The sequence below is a fragment of the Lithobates pipiens genome, unplaced genomic scaffold, assembly GCF_037356315.1.
Source record: "Lithobates pipiens isolate NorthernLeopardFrog02 unplaced genomic scaffold, aLitPip1_a1.2 Scaffold_19, whole genome shotgun sequence".
Taxonomy (NCBI): Eukaryota; Metazoa; Chordata; class Amphibia; order Anura; family Ranidae; genus Lithobates; species Lithobates pipiens.
Window position 1 is genome coordinate 181,375,210 of NW_027507764.1, and position 27,337 is coordinate 181,402,546.

The 27,337-nt window shown below is 47.0% G+C and overlaps 1 protein-coding gene across 1 annotated transcript in view; it reads left to right on the plus strand.

Moving 5' to 3' along the window:
* ACAD11 (acyl-CoA dehydrogenase family member 11) overlaps window positions 1-26,236 on the plus strand; it is a 199,364-nt gene extending 173,128 nt beyond the window's left edge. Inside the window, exons 19-20 of the mRNA XM_077491529.1 lie at window positions 5,940-6,049; window positions 24,936-26,236. Coding sequence (XP_077347655.1) covers window positions 5,940-6,049; window positions 24,936-25,047 — 222 coding nt within the window. The 3' untranslated portion in view covers window positions 25,048-26,236. The remainder of the gene's footprint in view (window positions 1-5,939; window positions 6,050-24,935) is intronic.
* Window positions 26,237-27,337: the final 1,101 nt, after the last annotated feature.

Genomic DNA, 27,337 nt, shown 5'->3' on the forward strand with positions numbered 1-27,337 from the left:
CTGCTCCCACCAATCCCCCTCTGCTAGCCTACCACAGTACCTCCTACCCCTGCTAGGAGAAGTTATAGGAATAGGAAGGCGATAGAGATGGGGGGCATGGAAAGGGAAAGAAAAGGATTATGGAGAAAGATGTGGGGGGGGGGCAGAGGGAGCAAGGGTGAGAGAGACATCCCCAGTGCCCACAGTTACCTCATACACCCCCGGTGCCCACACTTACATCTCTCTAGAGCAATGTTTCTCAACTCCAGTCCTCAAGGCACACCAACAGGTCATGTTTTCAGGCTCTCCCTCAGATGAAATGGCTGTGTAATTACTAAGGCAGTGAAACTGATTAAATCACCTGTGCAAAATAATGGGAAGCCTGAAAACATGACCTGTTGAGGCGCTTTGAGGACTGGAGTTGAGAAACACTGCTCTAGAGGACAACTGTCAGCTGGGTGATGTGTTTGGCCTACAAAAGGTGCATATCAGCCATCTTCCATAGCACCCAGCAATATCTCTGCAGTGGGGTCTGGGGCTGATAGATAGTAGGTGCCCAGTGTCTAGGCTATGTCCCCCCCACCCTGGCTCTCCTGCACTCCCTTCCAGGTATGAATCGGGAAGCATGCAGCAAATGGCTGTGAATCCGCAAGCCTCTCCTCCTGCTTCCTCCTCCTCCCTCCTTAAGGCTGTGGCCACAGGTTAGGAAGAAGGATGCGGCTGTAGAAGAGGAAGGAGGGGGTGCTGCAGCCGTGCCCAATCCCAGTGCGAGGCAGGGACAGTGCGGGGAAGGAGGGCAGGGTCTCAGGTAGCACCAGCGATGATTGACAGTTCCACTCAGTTTGCTGTCAGATGCCGCGCCTAGTCAGCAGTGAACAAAGTTGTGAATGTTGCATGGGTGGCAAGGGGGCGACGCCACCCCTCCTAAAAAAATGCCACTTAAGGCAAACGCCTTGTTTGTCTTGTGGTAGATACGCCCCTGGCTATATGCTGAACCTGGGTTGCCCGAGTGCAGGAAATACGGCTTTGTTTATGCTGAATAGGCTCAGGCGGCCCATATGCTGGAGCTCTTAGCCCGTGTACAAGAGGCCTCATGGCTTGTCCATTGTTCTAGTTTAGGAAAAAGCAGGTATGAGCTATTAGCAGTAAAGTTAAATCCTGGAAAACAGAAGTTTTATATGAACTGTGACACAATATATATAACACTTTTCATTCTTGATAAGGATACTCTATGGATGTACAAATCGTATAAAAAAAATATATACATTCCTATAGCATATTAAATCTTCTTGACTATTCTATAAACATAAATAGTGTCTTCTATCTGCACTGAGTAATATTTAAAAATGGAAGTACCTGGGTGGCCTTATGCCGCGTACACACGGTCGAACTGTATGATGTACTTAGTCTGGCGTACTTTCCGCCAGACTGTCCGTCGGACTTTCCGAACGGGCTACTTGCCCACACACTGCACTTTTCCAGCGGACTAATACGGCGTACTAAGTCCGCCGTACTATCCGCCCTACTTTTGAAATGAACGGACTCGCCCACACACGCGGAGGAAAGTCCGCTCATTTCGAGCGCGTCTCCAGGTAGGCGGGGCCCGCGAAGGAGACGTGGCTGGCCCCGCCGCCTGGAATGGACTTAAAGGGGAACCCCCAACGCCGAAAAAAATCGGCGTGGTGGTACCCCCCAAGTCCACAGCAGACCCTTGTCCGAGCACGCTACCCGGCCGGCCAGGAAAGGGGGGGCGAGCGAGCGCCCCCCCTCCTGAGTCGTACCAGGCCGCGTGCCCTCAACATGGGGGGTGCCTTGGGGAAGGGGGGCCGCGCGGCCCCCCCACCCCAAAGCACCTTGTCCCCATGTTGATGAGGACAAGGGCCTCTTCCCGACAACCCTGGCCGTTGGTTGTCGGGGTCTGCGGGCGGGGGGCTTATCGGAATCCGGGAGCCCCCTTTAATAAGGGGGCCCCCGGATACCGGCCCCCCACCCTATGTGAATGAGTATGGGGTACAATATACCCCTACCCATTCACCTGTAAAATAAAAGTACAAAAAAAAACACAACACACGAGATAAAATACTTTATTGCACAGCTCCGGGGGTCTTCCGTCTTCGGGGGTCTTCTCGCCGGACTCCTCCGCTATCTTCTTGTAGCTCTTTTGCTAGCGGAGGAGTCCGGCTTTCTTCCGCACCGCCGGCCTCTTCTCCCGACTTCGGGGGTCTTGTCCCCCTCTTCTGTTCTTCTGCCGGGCCACCGCGCCTTCTTATAGCTCTTTTACAGGCGGTGGCCCGGGCTTCTGTCGCCGCCGCCGCCGCCTTCCGTTCTTCTTCTTCTTCTTCTCCTTCTTCTCCAGGAGATGTTGACTCGACGCTCTCTCCGGCCACAATGCCAGGGACGCGCTGCGCGGCCACTTATATAGGGACAAGGGGCGGTGTCACATGGCTTTATGTCACATGTGTTGGTGTCACATGGTGACCCCGCCCCCTTACGATGTCATAGTCCCCATGTGACATCAACCCATGTGACCAACCCATGTGACATAAAGCCATGTGACACCGCCCCTTGTCCCTATATAAGTGGCTGCGCAGTGCGTCCCTGGCATTGTGGCCGGAGAGAGCGTCGAGTCAACATCTCCTGGAGAAGAAGAAGAAGAACGGAAGGCGGCGGCGGCGACAGAAGACCGGGCCACCGCCTGTAAAAGAGCTATAAGAAGGCACGGTGGCCCGGCAGAAGAACCGAAGAGGGGGACAAGACCCCCGAAGTCAGGAGAAGAGGCCGGCAGCGCGGAAGAAAGCCGGACTCCTCCGCTAGCAAAAGAGCTACAAGAAGATAGCGGAGGAGTCCGGCGAGAAGACCCCCGAAGACGGAAGACCCCCGGAGCTGTGCAATAAACTATTTTATCTCGTGTGTTGTGTTTTTTTTTGTACTTTTATTTTACAGGTGAATGGGTAGGGGTATATTGTACCCCATACTCATTCACATAGGGTCGGGGGCCCCCTTATTAAAGGGGGCTCCCGGATTCCGATAAGCCCGCAGACCCCGACAACCAACGGCCAGGGTTGTCGGGAAGAGGCCCTTGTCCTCATCAACATGGGGACAAGGTGCTTTGGGGTGGGGGGGCCGCGCGGCCCCCCCTTCCCCAAGGCACCCCCCATGTTGAGGGCACGCGGCCTGGTACGGCTCAGGAGGGGGGGGCGCTCGCTCGCCCCCCCTTTCCTGGCCGGCCGGGTAGCGTGCTCTGACAAGGGTCTGTTGTGGACTTGGGGGGGACCCCCACGCCGATTTTTTTCGGCGTTGGGGTTCCCCTTTAATTCCATACCAGGCGGTGGGGCCAGCGACGTCTCCTTTGCGGGCCCCGCCTACCTGGATACCCGCTCGAAATGAGCGGACTTTTCTCCGGGCGGGAAAAGTCCGCTCATTTCAAAAGTACGGCGGACTGGCATACACACGGCCGGATTGTCCGCCGAAATGCGAGTACGACGGACAGAATTTCGAAAAAAACGAAATTCTTAGTACGCCGGACTGCACGCTGAAAAAGTCAGCTGAAGCCCACACACGAGCGGACTGTCCGCTGAAATGTGTTTCGGCGGACTAAGTACGCCATACAGTCCGCCTGTGTGTACGCGGCATTAGATTTCATAGAAGTGCCAGATGGGAGCTTTCATATATTTGTTTTACAGAAATATGCAGATCTTTTCACCTCTGGTGTGTTAATGTATGCCTGTAATTGTCTGCTGTTATTCAGTTGCTGACAGCAATCTTTTTCTCTTTTATAGTTTGAAGATACACTTGTTCAATGCAATTAAAATACTTAAAACTAAGTTTCTGTTTCTGTGCTATCTCTCATTCAAATGCAGTAATACATACTATGGCCATGGAGTTCAGATACAAATATCTAAAGCCAAAATGCTTTTTTTTAATAGAGTAGGGAAGTGTTTAAACCTTTGTCAGATTTTATTTAACTGTCCATGCCCTCACTTGGGAAACTGACCTTCTCTGTTTGTTCTGGTGACCCTTATCACTGACATAGAAATCCTACATTTTATGGATGTCATTAGAACAGGAGTAGAAGGTGAATCTTCCTATAGACACATCTGTTTTGGGGGCTTTCCACTCACTTTGGACAGATTTCCTCCTATACTATCCTATTGTGTCTTCAGGACAATAAAGGGAAGTATCCAGAATGGGACACAGACAGAAAAAATAAAATCTTACAGGGGATGTAATCCTTCCCCACTCTAACCTAAAATAAAAAAGCTTGGATTTTGGATAAAGTTTAAGCAGTTTTGTTTGAAGATTTTGACCTATTTGCCACCCGTTTATTTTATGGGTTTTATGTAAAAAGTAGGCTCATGTTCTCTACCTCTGAGTAAAGCTATTTTGTTTTATACACTAGATATATTTGTTTTTTTATCCTAATGCTTTAAACTAAGAGGATGTTTGGATTGGTTTGTCTGGTCAGTAATATTTTGATGGATTAATTCTAATAAAACCCCAAATTTAAGCCGAAAGGTCTCAATAATGCCACGTACACACGATTGGACTATCTGGCGGACTTAGACCGGCAGACAATCCGACAGACTTTGCAGCTGAGGTCCGCTGGACTTTCAAGCGAACGGAATTGGCCACACACAATCACTCCAAAAGTCTGGCGGATTCTAACGTGATGACGTAGAATAAGGAAGTTCATAGCCAGTAGCCAATAGCTGCCCTAGCGTCGGTTTTAGTCCAGCGAACTAGCACACAGACAAACGGATTGTCCGCTAAAAGCTGAGTCCAGCGGACAATTTTGAAGCAAGTCTTATTTCTACATCCGCCGGACTTTTGGGAAGAAAAAGTCTGCTGGAGCTCACACGTGATCGAATTCCGCCGGTTAGTCCGATTGTGTGTACGCGGCATTAAACTACATAGGGAACATCAGAAAGATTAGACCTCTAGTGGAAGAGGAGATCAGTTACCACATAGCATCTATAGAAATATTTTTAATTTAAGTAAAAAAAAAAACACTTCTGGGTTCATTCACATGGGTGCAGGGGGTGGTACAGTGCGCAAAAAAGCCATTTGTTTGTATTCAGAGTGGCAAGGAGCTGTGTGCAGGTTGCCTATGTTAGCAATGGAGACTCAGCGGTAGTACAGACTTGCCTAAACATTCGAGTTTGACAGACATGCAAAGATGGGTGTACAGCTTTGAAAGCACAACTTGTCTGCATTTAGGGCAGCGATCCCACCCGTAAAACATTTGTCACATTCTGATGTGTGGGTGAATCTCTAAAGCTGATTCACCTTCATTGACTAACATGGGCTGCATGCAACTCCACTCTTCTCCAAATGCATAAAGGAACAGCTTTTAGATGCTGTATGGATTTCTGCGCCTGTGTGAATGAGCTCTTAAAGTAGATTTGCAACAGAAATGTTTCCATTTCTCTGTATGTTCCAAAATGTAATATCATTTTTGAGATTGGGTAAAGCCAAATTTAAACACTTCCCATCTCACTGCAGTGTTCTTTTTAATATTTTTTTTTTAAATCACAGACTGCACTAAATACCAAATAAAAAATAAATAAATAAAAGGTGGCAAAATCTCTCTAAAATCTCGTTCACGTGTGCTTTTTCCATTTGTCAGATGATGAGCAATGTATTACCTCCTCACCACCTACTTTAACTCCTTGTACCCTGCACTAGTGCACCACAACTGCATTTATTGAACTTAATTGCAGAGCGGCCCCATTCCCTCAAAAGTGACAGATGGTATAATACCTGCCGTGGATGCATTGCTTCCGCAGCATGTTTTTACCAACCCCCCCCCCCCCAACCTCACATGTGGTCATCTTTACTGTAAGTTAAGAGTAATAAATAAAGAGCAATAAAGTGATATCTACTAGTGCAAATTCCTTAATTTGAGAGTTCTCTATACAATCTGTGTAATATTTATCTATATTGTTTGTACTTTTTTGTAGATTGCAATGATCAAAGTGGTGGCTCCTAGAATGGCTTGTCAGGTGCTAGATCGTGCAATTCAAGTCTTTGGAGGAGCTGGAGTTTCCCAGGATTTCCCTCTGGCTTTCATGTGAGTTTGTCTGTGTGGTCACAGTGGCTTGTTAAAACTGATAAAGAAATGTAAAGGTTTACCAAAATCCTCTTTCCATATGATTAATATTCCTATCCATAATGCAGAGACAATAGTATGGAAGCTATATCATTTAGGGTTGCACCTATACCAAGCATTTGCATGAGTATCGGTACTCGTGCAAATGCACCAATACCTGAAACTGATTCGTTCAGGCCTCGGTTCTTTCAGCCGTCGGTGGGATTCCCCCACTGACAGCTGAAATGTTAAAAAAAAAAAAAAAAAAAAAGTGGTAATTATCAGTTGTTAAGGAGCTGGGCTGCCGTGTCCTTAACAACCGATGACTCATTCAGCTGTCAGTGAGGTTCCCCTGTTGACAGCTGAAGTATTAAAGAAGTCCTGCAATTGGAGCTGTCAAAAAAAAAAAAGCAGCAATATTTATCAACAGCCGCTGAAACACTAAGGCTGGGTTCACACTGGTACGACACGACTGTTGTACTACTGCCATCCTAGTTTGCCTTGCTACATCTGTCCTACATCAGTCCTACTTCGGGCTTACTTCCATTCGACTTGAACCACCAGCAAACGCCTCCGCCGCTGCTGGTGGCTCTAGTAAGCACCAGAGAGCGGCAGAAGGGAGACAGGGCCCTCTCCTGCCGCCAATAAAAGTGATCTTGCGCCTAATTCGCTGCAGAGACCACTTTTATCTTGAAGCGGACCGCCCACTGAAGAAGAGGATACTGGGGTTATGGCAGCTATCTACTACCTTAACAATGATATCCCTCTTAAAAATACTGGCGTAAAACGACAGCAGGCAGTCCTGAAGTGGTCAATAGGTTTGTGCAAAAGTTATAGCGTCTACAAACTACGGGATATATTTATGGAATTTTTATTTATTTTGGTATTTTTACTAGTAGTGGTGACAATCAGTGATTTTTAGCAGGACTGTGACATTGCGACAGACAAATCAGACACTAAGTGACACTTTTTGGGGACCAGTGACACCAATACAGTGATCAGTGCTAAAAAAAATGTACTAATGACACTGGTAGGGAACAGGTTAACATCAGGGGAGATCAAAGGGTTAAATGTGGTCTTAGTGGGTGCTTTCTAACTGTAGGCGAGGGGGGTGCTTTGACTTGGGGGAAAAAAAGAGATACGCGTTTCTGCTTAGCACAAGATCTCCATCTTCCCCTCTCACAGACCACTGTTCTGCCTCTCCGGAGAACAATTGGCGGGTCCCGGCAGACATCAGGTCCACTGGACCTGTTGATTGACTCTTGCTGTGTCAAATCACAGCAAAAGCAGGTCGCTAATGGCACACGTGCGCGCCCCAGACCCAGTGCAAAAAATTACATACGGGTACGTGATTTTGCGCAGGAGGGCTGCCCTGCCACAGTATATTTGCGTGGGGCGGTCCTTAAGGGGTTATTAAATGTTCCTTTGTTTAACCCCTTAATAGCCCTTAATTTACTCTAGTTAGCCTTAATGAACGCCCTATTCGCCTCTATTTAATTAGTTACAATTCTATTTTAAAAACTATTAACAATTTTTTTAAAAATCTTGTTTGCTTTGTTCGTTAATATTTTTACACCTTTAACGTTTATTTACACGTTTCACAGAAATTATTTTTATTTAGTTTGTAAATAACTTTTCAATGCTTTGTACCATTGCTGACTGCTGAAGTGTAAACAAAACAGTTGTGGTAGGTATTCAAAAAAAAAAGTATCGGTACTCGTACTTGTAAAAAGATTGTATTGGTGCATCCAGAATATCATTTGTTTTATGAGCTTGCTTGAGCTCCTGCATGATTGTTCTGCTATAGATAGACTTGGAAAGAGAAAATACTTCTGCCAAGTTGTTAGTGCTCTCTGTAAGCTTTTTGGGAGATTCTCCTTCACTTTCTAAAATATGGGAAACAGTTGTTGAGTGAACAAGAAGATAAAGACCGTAATAATAACCGGACAGAGATTTTAACACTTCTCCATTTTTCAAAACAAAACGTTTTTGTTGTAGTCGTTATTCCAGCTGGTAAAATTTACCATTGCTTCCTGTTTTGACAGGAAGTGAGGGAGAACTGTCCCATGAGGATACAGATCTCAAATAACAGCAGATAAAAAATGCTTTGAATCCCCAGAGAGAAAAGGAATATAGGAAAAAAAACTATAGAAAAAAACAGAGGTTCTAACCATTCCTGATGTTGCTACAAAATAAAAAACACTTTGACTGTAGTTGTGCTTTAATTTTAGTTAGCCCTATTGTAATATTAGGTAAACATTTCTAGACCAGCCACATAGTCCATGGTACCACCAGCATCAATAGCTTGGCAACTTGGCATAATTATATATTGCATTTAGTTTTTTGGCAATGTGCCAAAAGAAGATGACTCAAACACAAAGAAAAAAAATTGTTATATAGGAAAAGAAAAACAACTTACCTGAAGTTAATTCTACTATAGACAGAGGAGTCGTGCCACTTAACCCATTATCAGTGACCTTTGAGCATGTACTGAACAATCCTGGCAATGAGGCCATAGATAATGTGAGCATTGCCCCTGTCCTACTTTTATAAGAAACTTGTACCGTACATCCTTAACCAATCAAAGCTGATACAAACAAGGTTCTTAACTATCCACGTCCGGTAAAGAAAGCTGGTTGTATAACGTATACAGCTTGAACAGTAGACATGTGCATTCATTTTCGTCCGAATGCATTTTCATCCAAATTTCAGGTATTTTCGTTATCATTTTAACCATTTCAGCCCCGGACCATTTTGCTGGTCAAAGACCAGACCACTTTTTGCGATTCGGCACTGCGTCGCTTTAACTGACAATTGCGCGGTAATGCGACCTGGCTCCCAAACAAAATTGACATCCTTTTTTTCCCACAAATAGAGCTTTCTTTTGGTGCTATTTGATCACCCCTGCGGTTTTTATTTTTTGCGCTATAAACAAAAATAGAGCGACAATTTTGAAAAAAATGCATTATTTTTTACTTTTTGTTATAATAAATATCCCCAAAAATATTTAAAAAAAACATTTTTTTCCCTCAGTTTAGGCCGATACGTATTCTTATACATATTTTTGGTAAAAAAAAAATCGCAATAAGCGATTATTGATTGGTTTGCGCAAATGTTATAGCGTTTACAAAATAGGGGGTAGTTTTATGGCATTTTTATTAATATTTTTTTTTACTAGTAATGGCGGTGATCAGCGATTTTTATTGTGACTGCGACATTATGGCGGACACATCGGACATTTTTGACACATTTTTGGGACCATTGTCATTTATACAGCAATCACTGCTATATAAATGCAGTGATTCCTGTGTAAATGACACTGGCAGTGAAGGGGTTAACCAGGGGGTGGCAGTGTAGGGGTTAAGTGTTCCTAGGGGTGTGTTACTAACTGTAGGGGGCTGGACTTTAATTTAGTGAACACTGATCTCTGCTCCAATCACATGGAGCAGAGATCAGCATCACTAGTTGCTAGGCAGAACGGGAAAATGCTGTTTACAACGGCATTTCCTCGTTCAGCCGCCCCGTGAGACGATCTCGGGTATGCCCGCGGCGATTGAGTCCACGGGACCCGTGACCAGACTCACGGGGGTCCCGACCAGCACGCGAGCGCGATGGCAGGGCGGCATTAAAGATTGGACGTACCTGTACGCCAATATGCCTGCCCGTGCCATTCTGCCGACGTACATCGGCATGCGCTGGTCGGGAACCGGTTAACAAACGATAACGAAAGTACAGAATCTGAAAATCGAAAGATCCGACATAATGCTTTATTTTCATTTTCGTTGTGACAACAGTTCGATATAGATAGGAGATTCGACATGACGCTGACAATAACAATCTGTGTCTATCGAACCTGTGGTCGAATGTGCCTAACCTTAACTCTATTAGTCCAGGATTATTCTACATAAAGAGAAAAGATTCGACATAGAGAGAAAAGATCGCTGCTGGAATTGGGTGGGAGAAGTAAAATGGGATTTTTATATACAGCTTACCTGTAAAATCCTTTTCTTGAGAGTACATCACGGGACACAGGAGCTTCATTACATAGTGGGTTATATAGGCACCTCTGGTGATTGGACACTGGTTGACCCTAATTAAAGAGAATTCCTCCCCTATATAACCCCTCCCATTTGGGAGGCACCTCAGTTTTGTAGCAAAGCAATAAGAAACCACGTAAAACCCAAGAGGGGCGGGAGCCCTGTGTCCCGTGATGTACTCTCAAGAAAAGGATTTTACAGGTAAGCTGTATATAAAAATCCCATTTTCTTGATCATACATCACGGGACACAGGAGCTTCATTACATAGTGGGATGTCCCATAGCAATGCTCAGGTTGAGGGGAGGGAGACACAGATCATAAACATAGACCGCCAGGGACCTGAGGACCTAAACTGCAGCCTGCAGTACACTGCGCCCGAAGGCGATATCCTCTTGCCCTCTGACATCCTCCTGATAGAATCTGGTGAATGTGTGGACTGATGACCAAGTCGCAGCCTTACAGATCTGAGCCAGGGAGGCCTGGTGATGCACTGCCCAAGAAGCACTGACAGCCCTAGTAGAGTGCGCTTTCACCTGAAAAGGAGGAATCTTCCCCTTTAAGCTATAGGCCTGAGAAATAACTTGTCTGATCCACCTTGAGAGAGTGGACTTTGACGCTGCCTGACCCCTTCTAGGGCCTTCTGGCAGAATAAATAAACAGTCAGTCTTTCTTATCTGAGCAGTTGCCTGAAGATAAAGACTGATTGCTCTAACCACATCTAAAGTGTGTAAAGACTCTTTCTCTATGGACTGAGGATTTGGAAAAAAGGATGGTAGGATTATATCCTGATTCAGATGGAAACCCGAAACCACCTTAGGTAGAAAGGACCCGTTGGGACGCATAACCACCCGGTCCTTATGGATAATTAAATAGGGCTCTTTACAGGAAAGAGCTGCCAATTCTGATACTCTTCTAGCCGTGGATATGGCTACTAAGAAGACCAGCTTTTTAGTCAAGAGAGCTAAAGAAGCCAGCTGCAAAGGTTCAAATGGTTGGGCCTCTAAGGCCGAGAGAACCAAATTCAGATCCCATGGGCATACCGGAGGTTTAACTGGCGGTTTTATCCGCATAGCCCCCTGGATAAAAGCCCGTACTAGGGAGTGTGATGCAAGAGGTCTTTGAAAAAATACCGACAGGGCCGAAATCTGCACCTTGATGGTGCTTATGGCCAAATTCATTTCTAGGCCTGACTGGAGAAAGGCCAAGATTCTGCTAATGACATACTTTCTAGGATGCCATCTCCTGAGTTCACACCAGGAAACATATGCCCTCCAGATCTTGTAATAGATACGCCTGGAGGCCGGCTTTCTGGCATTGACCAGAGTGGAAAGGACTGGCCCCGAAAGGCCACGGTCTCTCAGAATGTGGGTCTCAGCAGCCAGACCGTCAAATTCAGACTGCGTAAAGCAGGATGGTAGATTGGACCCTGTGAGAGCAGATCTGGCCGGAGAGGGAGGGTCCATGGCCCGCCCACTGCCAACTTCATGATTTCTGCAAACCATGGTCGCCTGGGCCAAGCTGAGGCCACTAAAAGGACCGACTTCGACTCCCTCTTGACCCTTCCCAGGAACCGCGATAGCAGCGGGCTCGGGGGGAAGGCATAGATCAGATTGTACTGATCCCAGGGAACCGTCAGAGCATCTGACCCCTGAGCAAGTGCATCTCTTGTCCTTGACACAAACTTGTCCAGTTTCCTGTTGAATCTGGATGCAAACAGATCCACGTCTGGAGTGCCCCACTTGTAACATATGTTCTGAAATACATCGGGGTGCAGAGCCCATTCTCCTGGGCACAACTGCTGGCGGCTGAGAAAATCCGCCTGCCAATTCTCCACCCCTGGGATGAAGACTGCAGAGAGACACGGAACATGCTCTTCTGCCCAGACAAGTATGCGATTCACCTCCTTTTGGGCCACCAGACTTCTGGTACCGCCCTGGTGATTGATGTAAGCCACTGCAGTGGCATTGTCGGACTGAATCCGAACTGGGAAACCTCGCAGTCTGTAAGACCACTCTATGAGTGCCATGTAAACTGCCCGAATCTCCAAGATCTTTATGGGCAGCAGACCTTCGGTCGCAGACCATTTTCCCTGCGAGCACGTTCCCTCCAATACGGCTCCCCAGCCTGTCAGGCTGGCATCCGTTGTGACAATCTTCCATGAGAGGGGAAGAAAAGTTTTGCCTTTCAGCAAATTCCTGGTTTGTAACCACCAGACAAGACTTTTGCGTGCCCGGGGAGATAAACGCATAGGAAGATCCAGGGATTGGGGCTTCCTGTTCCAAGCCGCAAGGATGCATCTTTGCAGAGGCCTTGAGTGGAACTGGGCGAATGGGACGGCCTCGAATGAGGCGACCATCTTTCCCAATAGTCTCATACATAGCCGAATGGAGGAAGATCTTCCGCCCAGAATCAGGCGCACCAGATCTCCAATGGCCAAGGCCATTGGCCTTGGAAGAAACACCCTGCCCTGAGCGGTGTCGATAATCAAACCCAGGTAATCCAACCTGGTGGTCGGTTGCAAGGACGACTTTTCTAGGTTTATAATCCAACCTAGGCGCTCTAGATGTTCTAGCGTCCTGATGACGCTGCGACTTAGGCACGCTGCAGTTCTCTCTACGAGACGCAAGTCGTCTAGGTAAGCCATGACGGCTATGCCCTGAACTCTTAAGATTGCTAAGAGAAGGGTCCAGAATCTTCGTGAAGACTCGAGGGGCCGTAGCTAGCCCGAACGGCAGGGCCACAAATTGAAAATGGCGCCGCTCTACCGTGAACCTTAGAAACTTCTGGTGTGCGGGAAATATTGGCACATGGAGATATGCATCTTTGATATCTATTGATGCCATGAATTCTCCCCCTTGCAGAGAGGAGACCACAGTGCGTATTGACTGCATCCGGAAGGTCTGGATGTGTAAAAACCGGTTTAAGTCTCTCAGATCCAAGATAGGTCTGACACCTCCGTTTGGTTTTGGAACGGTGAAGAGATTCGAATAAAAACCTGAACCCTGATCTTTCGGGCTCACTTCTACTATCACACCCTGGGATAGTAACTGATCTAAGGCCAGGAATAGCGGTTTCTGCTTTACTGGATCCTTGGGGATCCTTGACCTTAGAAAACGAGAAGGTGGAATCTTCTGAAACTCTAGCCTGTAGCCCAGAGATACTTGTCCTGAATCTCTTCCCGCCAGGCGCCTGCAAACTGCAGGAGCCTTCCCCCCACTCTGCCGAGCGGGGGCGCCCCTTCACAAGGAGGTCTTGGGGGTCTGCTTGGCAGGCTTTCGCCCCCAAGTCTTCTTCTGTCCCTGGGCTCGGCCCTGAGGCTTTCTAGCAGAGGAGGGCTGGGAAGGCCGTCGCCACTGTTTAGAGCTTGATGCTTCGGGAGAGAGAGTACGCCTGAATGAAGGACGTTTGCTCCTTTTGACTGGAAGGAGAGTAGACTTACCTCCCGAAATATTTTGGACGAATTTATCTAATTCTTCCCCAAACAAACGCTCCCCTTTAAACGGGAACCCAGTCAAATGCTTTTTGCATGACATCTCAGCAGCCCAATTCTTTAGCCATAGAGCCCTACGCATGTGTACCAACATGAGGGATAAACGTGATGCTTGTTGGACAGAATCCAAAATCGCATCAATTATGAAACACAAGATGTGAGGCGTCTCTGCATATTTCTCTACTTCCTCACTGGGAAGGAGACCAAACATTTGTTTAACCTGTTCCTTGAGGAACTGACACAACCCCACGGCTGCGACTGTAGGTTGCACCACAGCGCCAGCCATGGAAAAGGAGGCTTTTAACAAGGTTTCCAGCCTTTTGTCAACTGGATCCTTAAATACCTGCGCATTATCCAAAGGACAAGTTAGGTTTTTATTCACACAAGAAACAGCCGCATCGACAGATGGGACCCCCCATTTCTTAGTGAAACTTTCCTCCACAGGATAATGCATAGAAAACCTCTTGGGAGGAGTAAACAGTTTATCGGGATGTCCCCAATCCTCATACATCAATTCACCCATTAAAGGATGAATTGGGAAGGAACAAGCAGTTTGTGGGGCTTTCCTGACTCCCAGGGAAGAGACAGAGGATGTAGCGACTTCAGCAGCAGGCATTCTGAATGTGGTACGCACCAATTCAGTATAATACTGCACCTGCTTTCTGAGTGCCTGGGAGGAGGGGACTAACTCCTCTTCCTCTGACTCATCCGACTGCTCATGATCCCTATCCAAAGATAGGGATCCCTCCTCATTTTCAGAGCAACTATCTGAGAGAGGGATTTCAGCAGAGGGAGGGGATCTACCCCTTTTCCTGCTATCTTTTAGGGAAGCAGAAATAAAATTCATGATCCTCCCTTCAAAACCCTCCAATGTAGCCCTAAGGGAGTCCTCAGTGACATAGACCGGGGCTGCGACATTGGGAGAGGCTGCAAAGCCTGAAAGGGGCACCGACTCGTCTTGAGAGGCAGGCTCCAGTCTTGCAGAGGGGGATGGTAATTTACAGGCACTTTTGGAACCCCTGGACCTAGGCGGTGACTTGCCAGTGCTTTTATTACCTGCCCCTGAAACCCTCTTACGAGGAGACATAGTACTAAGCTACAAAGCAGAGGTACTAGTACAAATGCAATCACTGTTGCGCTTAAAGTCTCACAATAAATCAATATATGCTTAAACTGCACAACCTGATGCTGAGTAGGTGTCTTAAGGTTTGCCTGGATCCAATCCCCACGGATGCTTACAGCCCACAGCTCCTGTGTCTCCAGTTACAGTCCCCTGACGCTCTGGGCTTTTTAAAACTGCCGCTTGGCACCTGCGCTACAGCGCCGTGCACACTAACGTGCACGGCTCGCAACCACACCCCCCCCCCTCCTCCATTAGGCCAGGAGCGCGCCCGGCGCGCGTGCACGAGGACCGCGGAATCCGGGGGGGGAGGAGAACCCAAAGGGAGCAACGTGGGACCCCTGACCTGCATGGGACCCCTTTTTACCTTTAATTGTGGCAAGAACTGTAAGGGAGACGTGAGTAGCTGGAAAACCAGGCTTTCACTGAGCGTGTTTGTATTGAAAGGCATGTAAGTATGCATCAGGCTGCTCTTACTCCCTCTAGTGGTGGAAACCAGGTAAGACATACAACTACTCACAATGAAGAAATCCATTCATATATTTAAAATATATAGAATGACTTCCCTTACCTGTCCCCGCCGCAGGAATTGCTGATAACAGACCAATTCCAGCCTTCATCCATCACGCCGGGTATTGTTAGCCAACCTTCAGGTATATCTGGGGCTCTTACGAAAAGATCCTCCCACCTGGGCCATGTAGAAAGCTCTGCCAGAAACTTACAGGGGCCCTGAGTAAACAGTACCCCAAGTCTGGTTGTCCCAGAGCCCAGTCTTCCAATGGAGAGGACTTACAGGCAAAACCTCGTTTCTTCGGCAGACGAGGCCCGGGTACCATACCATCATGGGAGTCAAATATCGGCCCGAGGTATGGATCCGGTTTGTTGTAGCCCTTCGGCCCTCGCCGGGGACCCGCATAGAGCTAAGTTTTACGTGACCATCGACCAGACACTGGCGAAAAAACTGAGGTGCCTCCCAAATGGGAGGGGTTATATAGGGGAGGAATTCTCTTTAATTAGGGTCAACCAGTGTCCAATCACCAGAGGTGCCTATATAACCCACTATGTAATGAAGCTCCTGTGTCCCGTGATGTATGATCAAGAAAATAAAAATAATGATGATGATGAACGTTATTGGCTGATTGTAATCAAAGAGGAGGAGCAGTAAAATAGCTAGAACTAAGTACACACACGTACAGCCAACTTATTTCACTTACGATTGCTAGCAGAGAGAGACACACACACTGAATCATTTCAGAAGACAGTCAATCTTAGCTGGTCCGTTTGTCAGAGAACCTAAATTCTTTAGCAATCAAGCATAAGCACAGCAGCAGAACAATAGTGAAGCAAGCTACAGTTCAACTTAACTTTTTCATAATAATTTGCTGCTATTGTGTTAGTGTTGTGAACCTGATAGTGATACTAGTGTTGCTAGTGTTGTGATAGCCTCAGAGGCTGCCCGTGTTGTGGGGAGGGGGGGATTTATTATTATAGATTCTATATTATAGATTGAGATTCTATATAGATTCTATATACCCTATCTTGTTACCTGTCTGATCAGTGATCACTATCACCGGTCCATTTTCTGTTTGAACTATATACATTCAACATGAACAATAAAGATTCGACAAAGCAGCAAAAAACATACAGACGTCAAATCTATACGGAGTCATACAGTTTAGCTGCTCTGTCGAATCTTCTTTGAACATTCGACAGACACCATCAGCCTTCAATGACAGATTCGACCTTAATTAATTTGGATTTTCAGACGAATTTCGGGAGTAACTAAATAAATGTATTTTCTCTTATATTCACTGACCAACACAGCTCCTCTCTTAGCCATTGGGTTGTTACGCCCACCTTTAGAAGAATACTAGCCATTATATGTTATGTAACACACAGAACTTTCCAGTTCTGCCCAGGGGTGGTCCCTCCAGCCTGCCATCAGTTTTATTTTGCCTAGTGAAGGAGAAGGACCTAGCAACCCTGACGGGCCCATCAGTCCGTGCTTTTTTTTCTGCAGAAGCTTGGCTTTTTGCCCAAAATGATAGATCCTGTGATATGAACAGCCGGCTGGATGACAGGCTGGATACCCTTATCCTTGTAGTCTCCCCAGTCCGGCCATCGAGTGTGTGCAGGCCAGAGCTCCGCTCTGGGTCCGCCATGACGAAACCTCAGCTCCAGAGGTGGTCAGTGAACTTTTATGCTCCAGAGCACACATATGACTGGGCTACTTACTGATGCCTGCGTCACAGTGTGCCGGGCCAGCAGCCACCCTGTACTGATCAGTGAGTGGGTCTGTAATGGAATGTCTCCCAGCTCTTCAGGACTGGTAAGTACAGCTCTCCCCGCCTCGGTGGGACTAAGCAGCTGGGCATTCCCTGGGAGGTCGATTCGGGGGTCCCTGACCTCCCTCTCTTCTCTCCCTGTTCCTTTCTCCCTCCCCCCTCCCTGTGGGGGATGCTGCAGAGCGGTGTGTCTGTGCAGGGGCTCTCACCTGGGGGGGGGGGGGTTGCTCTGGCTGGCTGTGTCCTGGGTCCTGTTTTTCATGTCCCTGGAGGTGCCTGTGAGGCTGTGCTTTTGTCCTGTGCAGCGCTGTTTCAACCGCCATTGTTTCTCTCTGTCCCTCATGGCTTTTGCATACAGCAGCCATCTTTGGTGTGGGCAAGGGAAAGCATGCTCTCCTGGGCTTCAGCGACTGTGATTTGTCCTTATACTGGATGTCAGCGGCCATTTTCTAGAAGCCTGAACATGGTTTTCAGTGTTCTCTAGTGGCAGCATGTGCTCCGGCGGACATTTTTCCTGTGTTTTATGTCCTTATGCTCAACGCTGGGCGGGCATTTTCCTTTGAGCCTGAGCACACTACAGAGTGGTTTCAGCGCCATTAGCAGCTGCTTCCATCGACACAGAGCTGTTTCCTCTGCACCTGGGAGCCAACAGAGACTACAGGCACTACCTGCTGGATAGCGCAGAACCCTCAGGGTGGTGAGTCCTGCGGGAAAGAGCCTCTCAGCCAGCAGCAGTAAGGAGGGTGGGACTGTCACTGTCCTAAGTCCACTTTGGGTGGCAGACAGGGTAGGGTCAGCATGGTCCCAGAAACTGGTGTTTCTTCCCCCAAAATCCAGGCAATTGCAACCGGGTCGCCTGCGGACTGGGCAGTGCCCTTGGACACCTTGTCGGCGGTCCTCAATTCATTCGTTGCCAAGATGGAGGCGGTGCGTGGGTGCAAAGGTGCTATAAAGCGGCCCCTGCCCCCCCCCCATCCTCTGGGGAGAGCTGTGATGCAGACTCGGGTCCCACTGAGACTGGTGACCCCTGCTCTGACGTTTCAGATGGCGCTGACCAGGACCATTCGGACAGTGAGGATGAGTCCCCGTCCCAGTACATGCGTGACAAATCGCTTGTTAGAGCACTTATCACAGCTGTGCGTGATACCCTGAAGATTCAGGAGCCAGCAGATTCCTTTGCTGAGGTAGTGGTCCCTTTTGAGTGCCGTAAGCCAGCCCGTTCACTTAAGGTGTTCCCGTATCTGACTTATTTTGACAAGTTAATTTACAAGGAATGGGGTCACCCGCAACTGACCTTTTTGGTACCCAAATACATGGCGGTGCGTTACCCCTTTGAGGAGAGCCTTCTCAAAAAATGGTCGGCTCCTCCGGTCGTGGACCCCCCAGTATCCAGGTTAAACAAAGTAACCACGATCCCGGTAGAGGGGACTCCTGCATTTAAGGATCCCATGGACAGGAAGCCCGAAGCAGTGGCTCGTTCCTTGTTTATGGTTATGGGGTCACCTGTGTGACCAGTACTGGCATCTGCACTTGTATCACAGACACTAACTGAGTGGGAAAACTGTTGCACCGCGAATTGGGAGAACAACAGGCTTCTCCTGTCTGCGCGCAAGGCCTTAAGTACGTTTGTGACGTAGCCCTGGATACTCTCCCTCTGTTATCCAGGACTTCAGTGTCAGCAGTGGTGCTGAGGTGCCTGATTTGATTTGATTTGATTCTACTTTGAATCCCGGGCAGTCGCTTGCGGAGTCCCACAAGGATCGCCTTTGTCGCCAGTCCTCTTCAACATATACATCTGTCCACTCCTCCAAATCATCAGAGTTTCAGACCTCTGCTTCCACTCGTACGCTGACAAACACAACTTTACTTCTGTATCACCGGACAAAGAGACCATCACCAACAACTAGAAAATTGCCTCAATTTAATAGTAGACTGGATGACCACCAACTTGCTCAAACTCAAGGAATCAAAAACAGAGCTTCTTATCCTACACTCAAACCATAACTCCGTAAACCAAGTCCTCCTGGACACCACCCACCATCTTTGGGCAAACCATCTCCCCAAAGACCAAGGCCAAGAGTCTCGGGGTCATTTTGGACTCACAAATGTCAATGGATGCACAAATAGGAGCAGTAGTTAGTGGTGCTCACCATCTGCTACGCAGACTATTCCTGTTCATCCCACAGAATGACAAAGCAGTGGTAGTTGGAACAGTCATTAATTCACGACTGGACTACGCAAACTCACTTTATATAGGATTACCCCAATATCAACTTGCGCGATTACAACTTATCCAAAACATGGCAGCAAGGCTGATAACAGGAAAAAAACCCTGGGAATCAATCTCCCCTTCCCTGAGGAACCTACATTGGCTAACCGTAAAGAATCGGATCACATTCAAAACCCTCTGCCTCACCCACAAATGCGTACATAAAGACGCTCCTCAATACCTAATTGAGAAAATAAATCATTACACACCAAACCGCTGTCTATGATCATCTAACAAAAATCTCCTCCTCGTTCCCAAAGCACGGTACAAATCGAAGGGGGATCGGAGATTCGCTGTCCAAGGACCTCGGCTATGGAACATTCTACCAACCAACATCCGCCTGGAAGAAAACCACCAGTCCTTTAGGAAAAAACTCAAGACCTTCCTCTTCTAGTTGATGACAGCTAAGCTCTTCACAGCGCCTTGAGGCGACTCAGTTCGCGTTGTGCACTTTACAAATATTTTCATTCATTCATTCATTTGGTTAAAATGCTGGTCTGCTGACCAGGCATCCAAAAAAGCTCTGACGGATCTTCCCTTGCTCTTTGGAGCCTCCTTCGATTACATTATTAAGAATGCCACAGGTGGTAAGGGTACTCTACTCTCACAGGCCAGGAAGGCTAAGGAGCCATACCGTAGGCAAGGGCCCTCTTTTTCCGCTCACAAAAAGCTTCTGCCCGGAGCTTCGGTTAAACGTCCCCAGTCCAACAGGACCACCACGGAAGGACAGAAACGTCCCTGGAACCGCAAGCTTAACAAGCCTGCAAACAAAAGTGCTACCGCATAAAGGTTTGACCCCACCCATGACTCGGGTGGGGGGTCGCCTTCGGGAGTGTGCAGCCTGGTGGGCCTCTCGACTGTCCGACCAATGGGTTTGCGATCGGATTTCCTTCGGCTACAAAATAGAGTTTCTCTCTTGGCCGCAAAACAGATTCTTCCCCCCCAGCATACCCGTTTCCCCGGCTCGCCGGGAGGCCCTCTTGGGGGCAGTAAGGGACCTGCTGAATCGCGGGGTGATTGTACCTTTTCCGGAATCGGAACATTTCCAGAGGTTCTACTCAAACCTGTTTGTAGTTCCCAAGAAGGAAGGGGTACGTCCAATCTTGGATCTAAAAGCCCTCAATCACTGTGAAAGTGCAGAGGTTCAGAATGGAATCAGTTCGCTCAGTAGTCGCTACACTTAAGGGGGCTCCCTGGCGTCCTTGGACATCCAGAATGTATACCTGCACATACCCATATGCCTCCGGCATCAACATTTTCTGCGGTTTGCAGTCGGGGAATCCCACTACCAGTTTGTGGCTCTCCCTTTTGGTTTGGCATCAGCCCCCCGAGTCTTTACCAAGGTATTGGCTCCAGTTTTGGCATTGCTGCGGCAACGTGGGATCGCGATCGTGGGATATCTAGACAATCTTCTCCTGAGAGTATTTTCCACAGCAGAATTAGAAGAGGATGTGGCGATCTCCATGCAGACCCTGCAAGAGTTTGGGTGGCTGTTAAACCTAAAGAAGAAGTCAGAGGTAGTAACGACCCAGCATTTGGAGTACCTAGGCTTGCTGCTGGACTCCAGGGAAGCGAGAGTTTTTCTCCCTTCAGACAAGCTGCAGACTCTCAGAGCCACGGTAAAACTGCTGATGAACAGCAAGTGGTCGTCAATTCGCTTCTGCATGCGAGTCCTGGGACTCATGGCGACCTCCTTCGAGGCAGTACCGTATGCCCAGTTCCACACCAGAGTTCTGCAGAAGGAAATTTTGACAAAGTGGGACAAATCTCCGTTGTCCCTGGATCGACAGATCCAGGTGAGCCCGTTAGTCAGAGATTCACTGATCTGGTGGCTGAGGTCCCCGGTGCTTCAGTCCGGGAAGTCGTTCCTACCTCTGAAATGGACAGTGATCACAACGGACGCCAGCCTATTCGGCTGAGGTGGAGTGATGGGGGTTCAGTCGGCTCAGGGCCTCAAGTCGATGGGAGGAATCCAAGTTGCCGATCAATCTGCTCGAACTGAGAGCGATCAGGCTATGCCTCTCCACATAGTCGATGAGACTGCAGGGGTGTCCGATCAGGATTCAGTCAGACAACTCCACGGCTGTGGCATACGTCAATCACCAAGAAGGAATAAGAAGCTCAGCCGCCACACGGGAGGTCACTCATATACTTCGGTGGGCAGAGCGACACGTACTGGCCCTGTCAGCCATTTACATCCCGGGAGTGGAGAACTGGCAGGCGGACTATCTAAGTCGCCAGATGCTGGACCCAGGAGAATGGGCGTTGCATCCGGAGGATTTCAGGCTACTGTGCCTGCGGTGGGGCACATCAGACGTGGATCTTCTGGCCTCCCGTCTCAATCGGAAGGTGCCGAGATTCATGTCCAGGACAAGAGATCTGTGGGCAGACTCGTCAGACGCGCTGGTGGCTCCGTGGGATCAGTACCAGCTGATCTACACCTTTGCTCCTCTGAAGCTGTTACCACGTCTGCTCCGCATGGTGGAGTCGAGGGGATCCCAGTAATTCTGGTCGCCCCAGATTGGCCTCAGCGGCCTTGGTACGCGGAACTAGTGCACCTGGTGGCAGACACCCCATGGCAACTGCCATTACGAGAGGACCTTTTGTCTCAAGGTCCGATTCTCCATCCTGCTTTACCATCGCTGGCTTTAACAGCATGGCTATTGAGAGCCAGATGTTGAGGAACCGGGGTCTGTCAGACTCGGCGATCCCCACTATGTTGAGAGCACAGAAATCTTCTCGGAAGACATATCATCGGACCTGGAAGGCTTACATCTCCATGTGTGAGGAGAAAGGATGGCATCCGCGCTCCTTTTCTATATCCAGGATCCTGCTGTTTCTTTAGCAAGGCGTAGGCCAGAAATTGGCGTTAAGCATCATTAAGGGGCAAATATCAGCCTTGGCTGTCTTTTTCAGTGACCCCTGGTGTCTCACTCATTAGTGAGTACCTTTGTTCAAGGGGTGCGACATGTAGCCCCTCCGGTGCGTCCACCGTTACCCCTGTGGGATCTGAACCTGGTGTTATCGGTGCTTCAAAAACCGCCATTTGAAAATATCAGGCGCCTGTCGCTCAAGTGTGTAAAGCGGTGACCTGGTCGTCTGTCCACACGTTTACCAAATTCTACAAGGTAGACATCAGTGCACCGGCTGATGCCTGGTTTGGCTGCAAAGTTTTGCAGGCGGCTGTATAAGTTGCAATTGAGTATGCAATATTTTTATTTTTTCCTGGTTTTTCAATAAAAACGCAGTACTGTTAAGTTAATGCACTGTTGCATTACATTCTGCAGGTTTTTGGTGCGGTTGTGGGTAGTCACTCATGTTGAGGGTACCCTGGTTTTGTGGTGGATTCTTCCACGCACTGTTGTTTTTTGTGGGTAAAGTTTCACTAGTTCCCACTTGCCATGGTGGATTAAATTTTTTTATGCTGTTTTCCCACCCCTCGTTTGGCACTGCTTGAGGACGCCCCAATGGCTAAGAGAGGAGCTGTGTCGGTTGGTGAATATAAGAGAAAATAGGATTTTTTTGTACTCACCGTAAAATCCTTTTCTCTTTAATTCACCGACTGACACAGCACCTGCCCCTCCTTTTTCTCTTTACGTTATACTGCTTGTTTACGTACTGATGACTGCATGGCAGGCTGGAGGGTTGTTACCTAAGGGACCGCCCCCTGGGCGGAACTGGAAAGTTCTGTGTGTTACAAAACATGTAATGCCTAGTATTCTCCTAAAGGTGGGCGTAAAAACCCAATGGCTAAGAGAGGAGCTGTGTCGGTCTGTGAATTACAGAGAAAAGGATTTTATGGTAAGTACAAAAAATCCTATTTTTCGGATGAAAACGAAATTCCGAAACAAAATATTTCAGTGTGCACATGTCTATTGAACAGTGCATGGCAGGGTAAAAAGATAACATATATTGTGTGACCATTGCATGGCAAGGCATTCTCTAAAAGTGTGCGCTTAGTATTCTTTAATTAGTATGACAAAAAAGCACTATTCTCCTGAAACAACTAGCAAAATAGCTTCTTGTGAAGCATTAAATCAATTCACTTCCAAAACATTGGCTGAAGCAAAGAAATGCTGTCTTGTGTCCATTATATACTAGAGCTGCATTTTAGCCCATGTCCAGGAGGTGTATATAATGGTATTTGAATGATGGTGTAGGATACATTCACATTTTGGTCCATGTCCAGCACTGCTCAGGTGTTATTAATGGTAACTGGAACACAATGGTGGAGAAGGATCTGGGGGTTTTGGTAGATCATAAGCTCAGTAATAGCATGCAATGCCAAGCTGCGGTTTCCAAAGCCAGCAGTCCTTTCTTGTATTAAGAGAGGTATGGACTCCAGAGGGAGAGAGATATAATTTTGCCCCTGTACAAATCATTAGTAAGACCTCATCTAGAATATGTAGTTCCGTTTTGGGCACCAGTTCTCAAAAAGGATATTGGGGAACTGGAGAAAGTATAGAGGACAACCAAACTGATAAGAGGCATGGAGGAGCTCAGCTATGAGGAAACACTAGAGGATCTGAATCTATTCCCTCTTGAGAAGAAGCGATTAAGGGGGAATATGATCAACATGTACAAATACATAAGTGGTCCATAGAGTGAACTTGGTGTTGAGCTATTCACTTTAAGGTCATCAGAGAGGACAAGGGGGCACTCTTTACGTCTAAAGGAAAAAAGATTTAATCTCAAAATACAGAAAGGTTTCTTTACAGTAAGAGCTGTGAGGATGTGGAATTGACTACCTCCAGAGGTGGTTCTGGCCAGCTCAGTAGATTGCTTTAAAAAAGGCCTAGATTCTTTCCTAAATGTACATAATATGACTGGGTACTAACATTTATAGGTAAAGTTGACCCAGGGAAAATCCGATTGCCTCTCAGGGGATCCCCTGCTGTAGCAAATTGGATCATGCTTTTCTGGGATTTTTTGCCTTCCTCTGGATCAACTATGGATATAGGATTGTGTATATGAGATTGTATTTTTTTTTTTTTTTGGTTGAACTAGATCAGGGGTGGCCAACCAGTGACCCGGGGGCCAGATGTGGCCCGCGACTTCCAAGCCCAGATTGCAGGTTTCCGACCCGTCATACCGAAGCACCAGTGTTGTGAATGAAGCTGGTGGTAGAACAAGAAAGTGGTTGAAGAGCAGAGCCCCATAAGCTGATGCTACCTGTACAGCGCCGGCTTTTGCCACAGGCAGAGTCTATGGCAAAGTTCAGTTAACCCACAGGATAGACACAGGTGCACTATGCTGCACCCGCGGTGTGGGTAAACCACAGCGCATCATTGTGAAAGCAGTTTAGGCCCTTTTCACACGATCCGCCCTACCCAATCGGACCCTCGATTCACCAATACAGAGCGGCAGATGTAAATAGACTTTTGTCCGTTTACTCCCGCCTGCCTCCAATCCGATAAAAAATAGAATTCGCCCCCCTCCATCTGGGTGGATTGGATCAGAGGGCCTATAGAGTAGCCGTGACCTGTCATCAACCTCATTGTGGCCCACGACTGGTTACTAAGTTGCTTAAATGGCCCTCGCTCTTAAAAAGGTTGAACACCCCTGAACTAGATTTACTTTTTTCAACCTAACTAACTATGTATCTATGTAACTGAATGATTGTGTATTATAGGGTCCAAGTATTTTAAAGTCTCTGTCTCTTCCAGGTATGTAGCAGCTCGAACTCTCCGTATTGCAGATGGCCCCGATGAAGTTCATCTCTCAGCCATAGCGAAAATGGAGCTTATGGAACAAGCAAAGCTATTTTCCAGAATGTAGATTTCTCAAGTTAGCCTTATCCACCTGCCTTAATCTTTTCAGAAAAATAACTGAGTCACGCAAAGTGATCAAATCTAGCTAATATTTTCTACTAATTTATGTGTAATGACAATGAACATGTTTTCTGAGATACTCCTTGTTTTTTCATGCAGTCTGATTTTTTTGGTAAGAGGATACTTATGATCTTTAGCAAAATTACTGCCAGCTATGTGGCGTATATTCCAGCATTTGTATAACCATATAAACGATTTGCTTGTTTGGAAGCAAAAACAGATTCCATCAAGCTTATTGAACTGGAAAATAAACACAGAAATACATAGAAGCCAATCAACAATATTTTTCCACTGATGTAAGTAAGATGTACCATAATTATTAATGATATTTTCTTACATACTTGTTTAAGGCCGCGTACACACGGGCGGACTGTTCGTCCAACTTTGTCCGCTGAACAGTGTTTCAGCGGACAGTCTGCTCGTGTGTGGGCTTCAGCGGACAGTTTCAGCGGACAGTCTGACGAACAAAGTTTTTCGGAATTTCCGTAAGACTGTCCGCTGAAACTTGGTTTGAGCGAACAGTCCGCTCGTGTGTAGGCTTGTTCGGCAAACTAAGTCTCGCGCATGCTCAGAAAGAATTTACACGGCGAAGGTTGCATTGCAGTGTATCGGACGCCGAATTTCTCGTCCCGTCGTACGTGCCGTTCACGTCATCGCGCATGTTTTCAGCGGACTGTTCGTCCGTCGTGTGTGGTCAAGTCCGCTCATGCAAATTTTGAACGGACTGTTTGTCAAACTGTTTGACGAACCTAGTTGGGCGGACAGTCCGCCCGTGTGTACGCGGCCTCAGGGTTCATATACACAGACTATTTTATGCGGTTGGAAAAAATGGCACTGGTGTATGTGATAGTAGATGCTATTGCAAAAGAAGCATTGGCATTTACAAGCTTATGGCCATGCGCGTCCATTCACTTGTATGGTAGGCTGAATGTGGCACATGCCTATCCTCGGGTGCAGGAAAGTGCTGGGAGTTTTACACTTGACATGACAAAATGCCTAAAATAATCCATGTGCATGAACACCAATTGTAATTAAACCTTTCTTATTGTTATTTTATTCATATTCATGTCATTAAATAATCAAGGAAGCTTTTCTAGCAAGAAAGTAATTGTAAATAAATTTAACTCACTAAAGTGTCATGGACTACATTTGTTGCATATTCTGTAGATATAATGGAAGTACAGTTATAATGGGGGAGCATTCAGTGCCTGTGTTTTATCCTTCTTCCGGTTCACACTGTTTATGCCCCCCTCCTACCCATTTCTCTATGAGGAAAACCATTGAAATGAATGGCCTAATGTAGCCTGGACGTTGCATTCACCATTCAAGATGATGCAGCACCATGATATCCTAGGAGAATGTGTATGTTTTCCGAGTGTATTCTTTTAGACTTAAAGTTTGTGGAGCACCCTGCAGATGTTAAGAATACAGTGCCTTGCAAAAGTATTCACCCCCCCCCCCCCCCCGGCATTTTTTTGTGTTTTGTTGCCTCATAACCTGGAATTAACCACTTCAATACAGGGCACTTTCGCCCCCTTCCTTCCCAGCCCAATTTTCAGCTTTCATCACTCTAGCGCTTTCAGTGACAATTGCGCGGTCATGCTACGCTGTACCCAAATTAAATTTTTATCATTTTGTTCGCACAAATAGAGCTTTATTTTGGTGGTATTTATTCACGACTCCATTTTTTATTTTTTGCAATATAAGCGCAAAAAAAGCGAAAATTTGGAAAAAAAATATATTAAAATATTTTCTTTTTTCTATTTTAAAAGAAATCCAATAAAATCAAATTTTGTCATAAATTTAAGCCAAAATGTATTCTGCTACATGTTTTTGGTAAAAAAAATTCCGTTAAGTGTATAATAATTGGTTTGTGTGATCACGGACATATGTACGCAAATGATCATGTACAGATGTGTGCAGGTGATCACGTACATATATGTGCAGATAATCATTGGGATATGTGATTTTAGTGGGACATATGTGGGGGACATGTTTTTATTATTAGGGACATGTGTATTTATTATTTGGGGACATGTATGTTTTGGGGACATGTGTGGGGACATTGTGTTTATACTGTGTGGTGTGTTTACACTGTGTGGTGATTTGTGTTTACACTAGACTGGTGATCAGTGAGTAAAAAGCTGTAAAAAACAGCTCATACTCACTGATCATCAGCCGGCTGCAGCGATCTGCTCTCCTCTCCTCAGCGATGACTTCTGTGTGAGGAGAGGAGG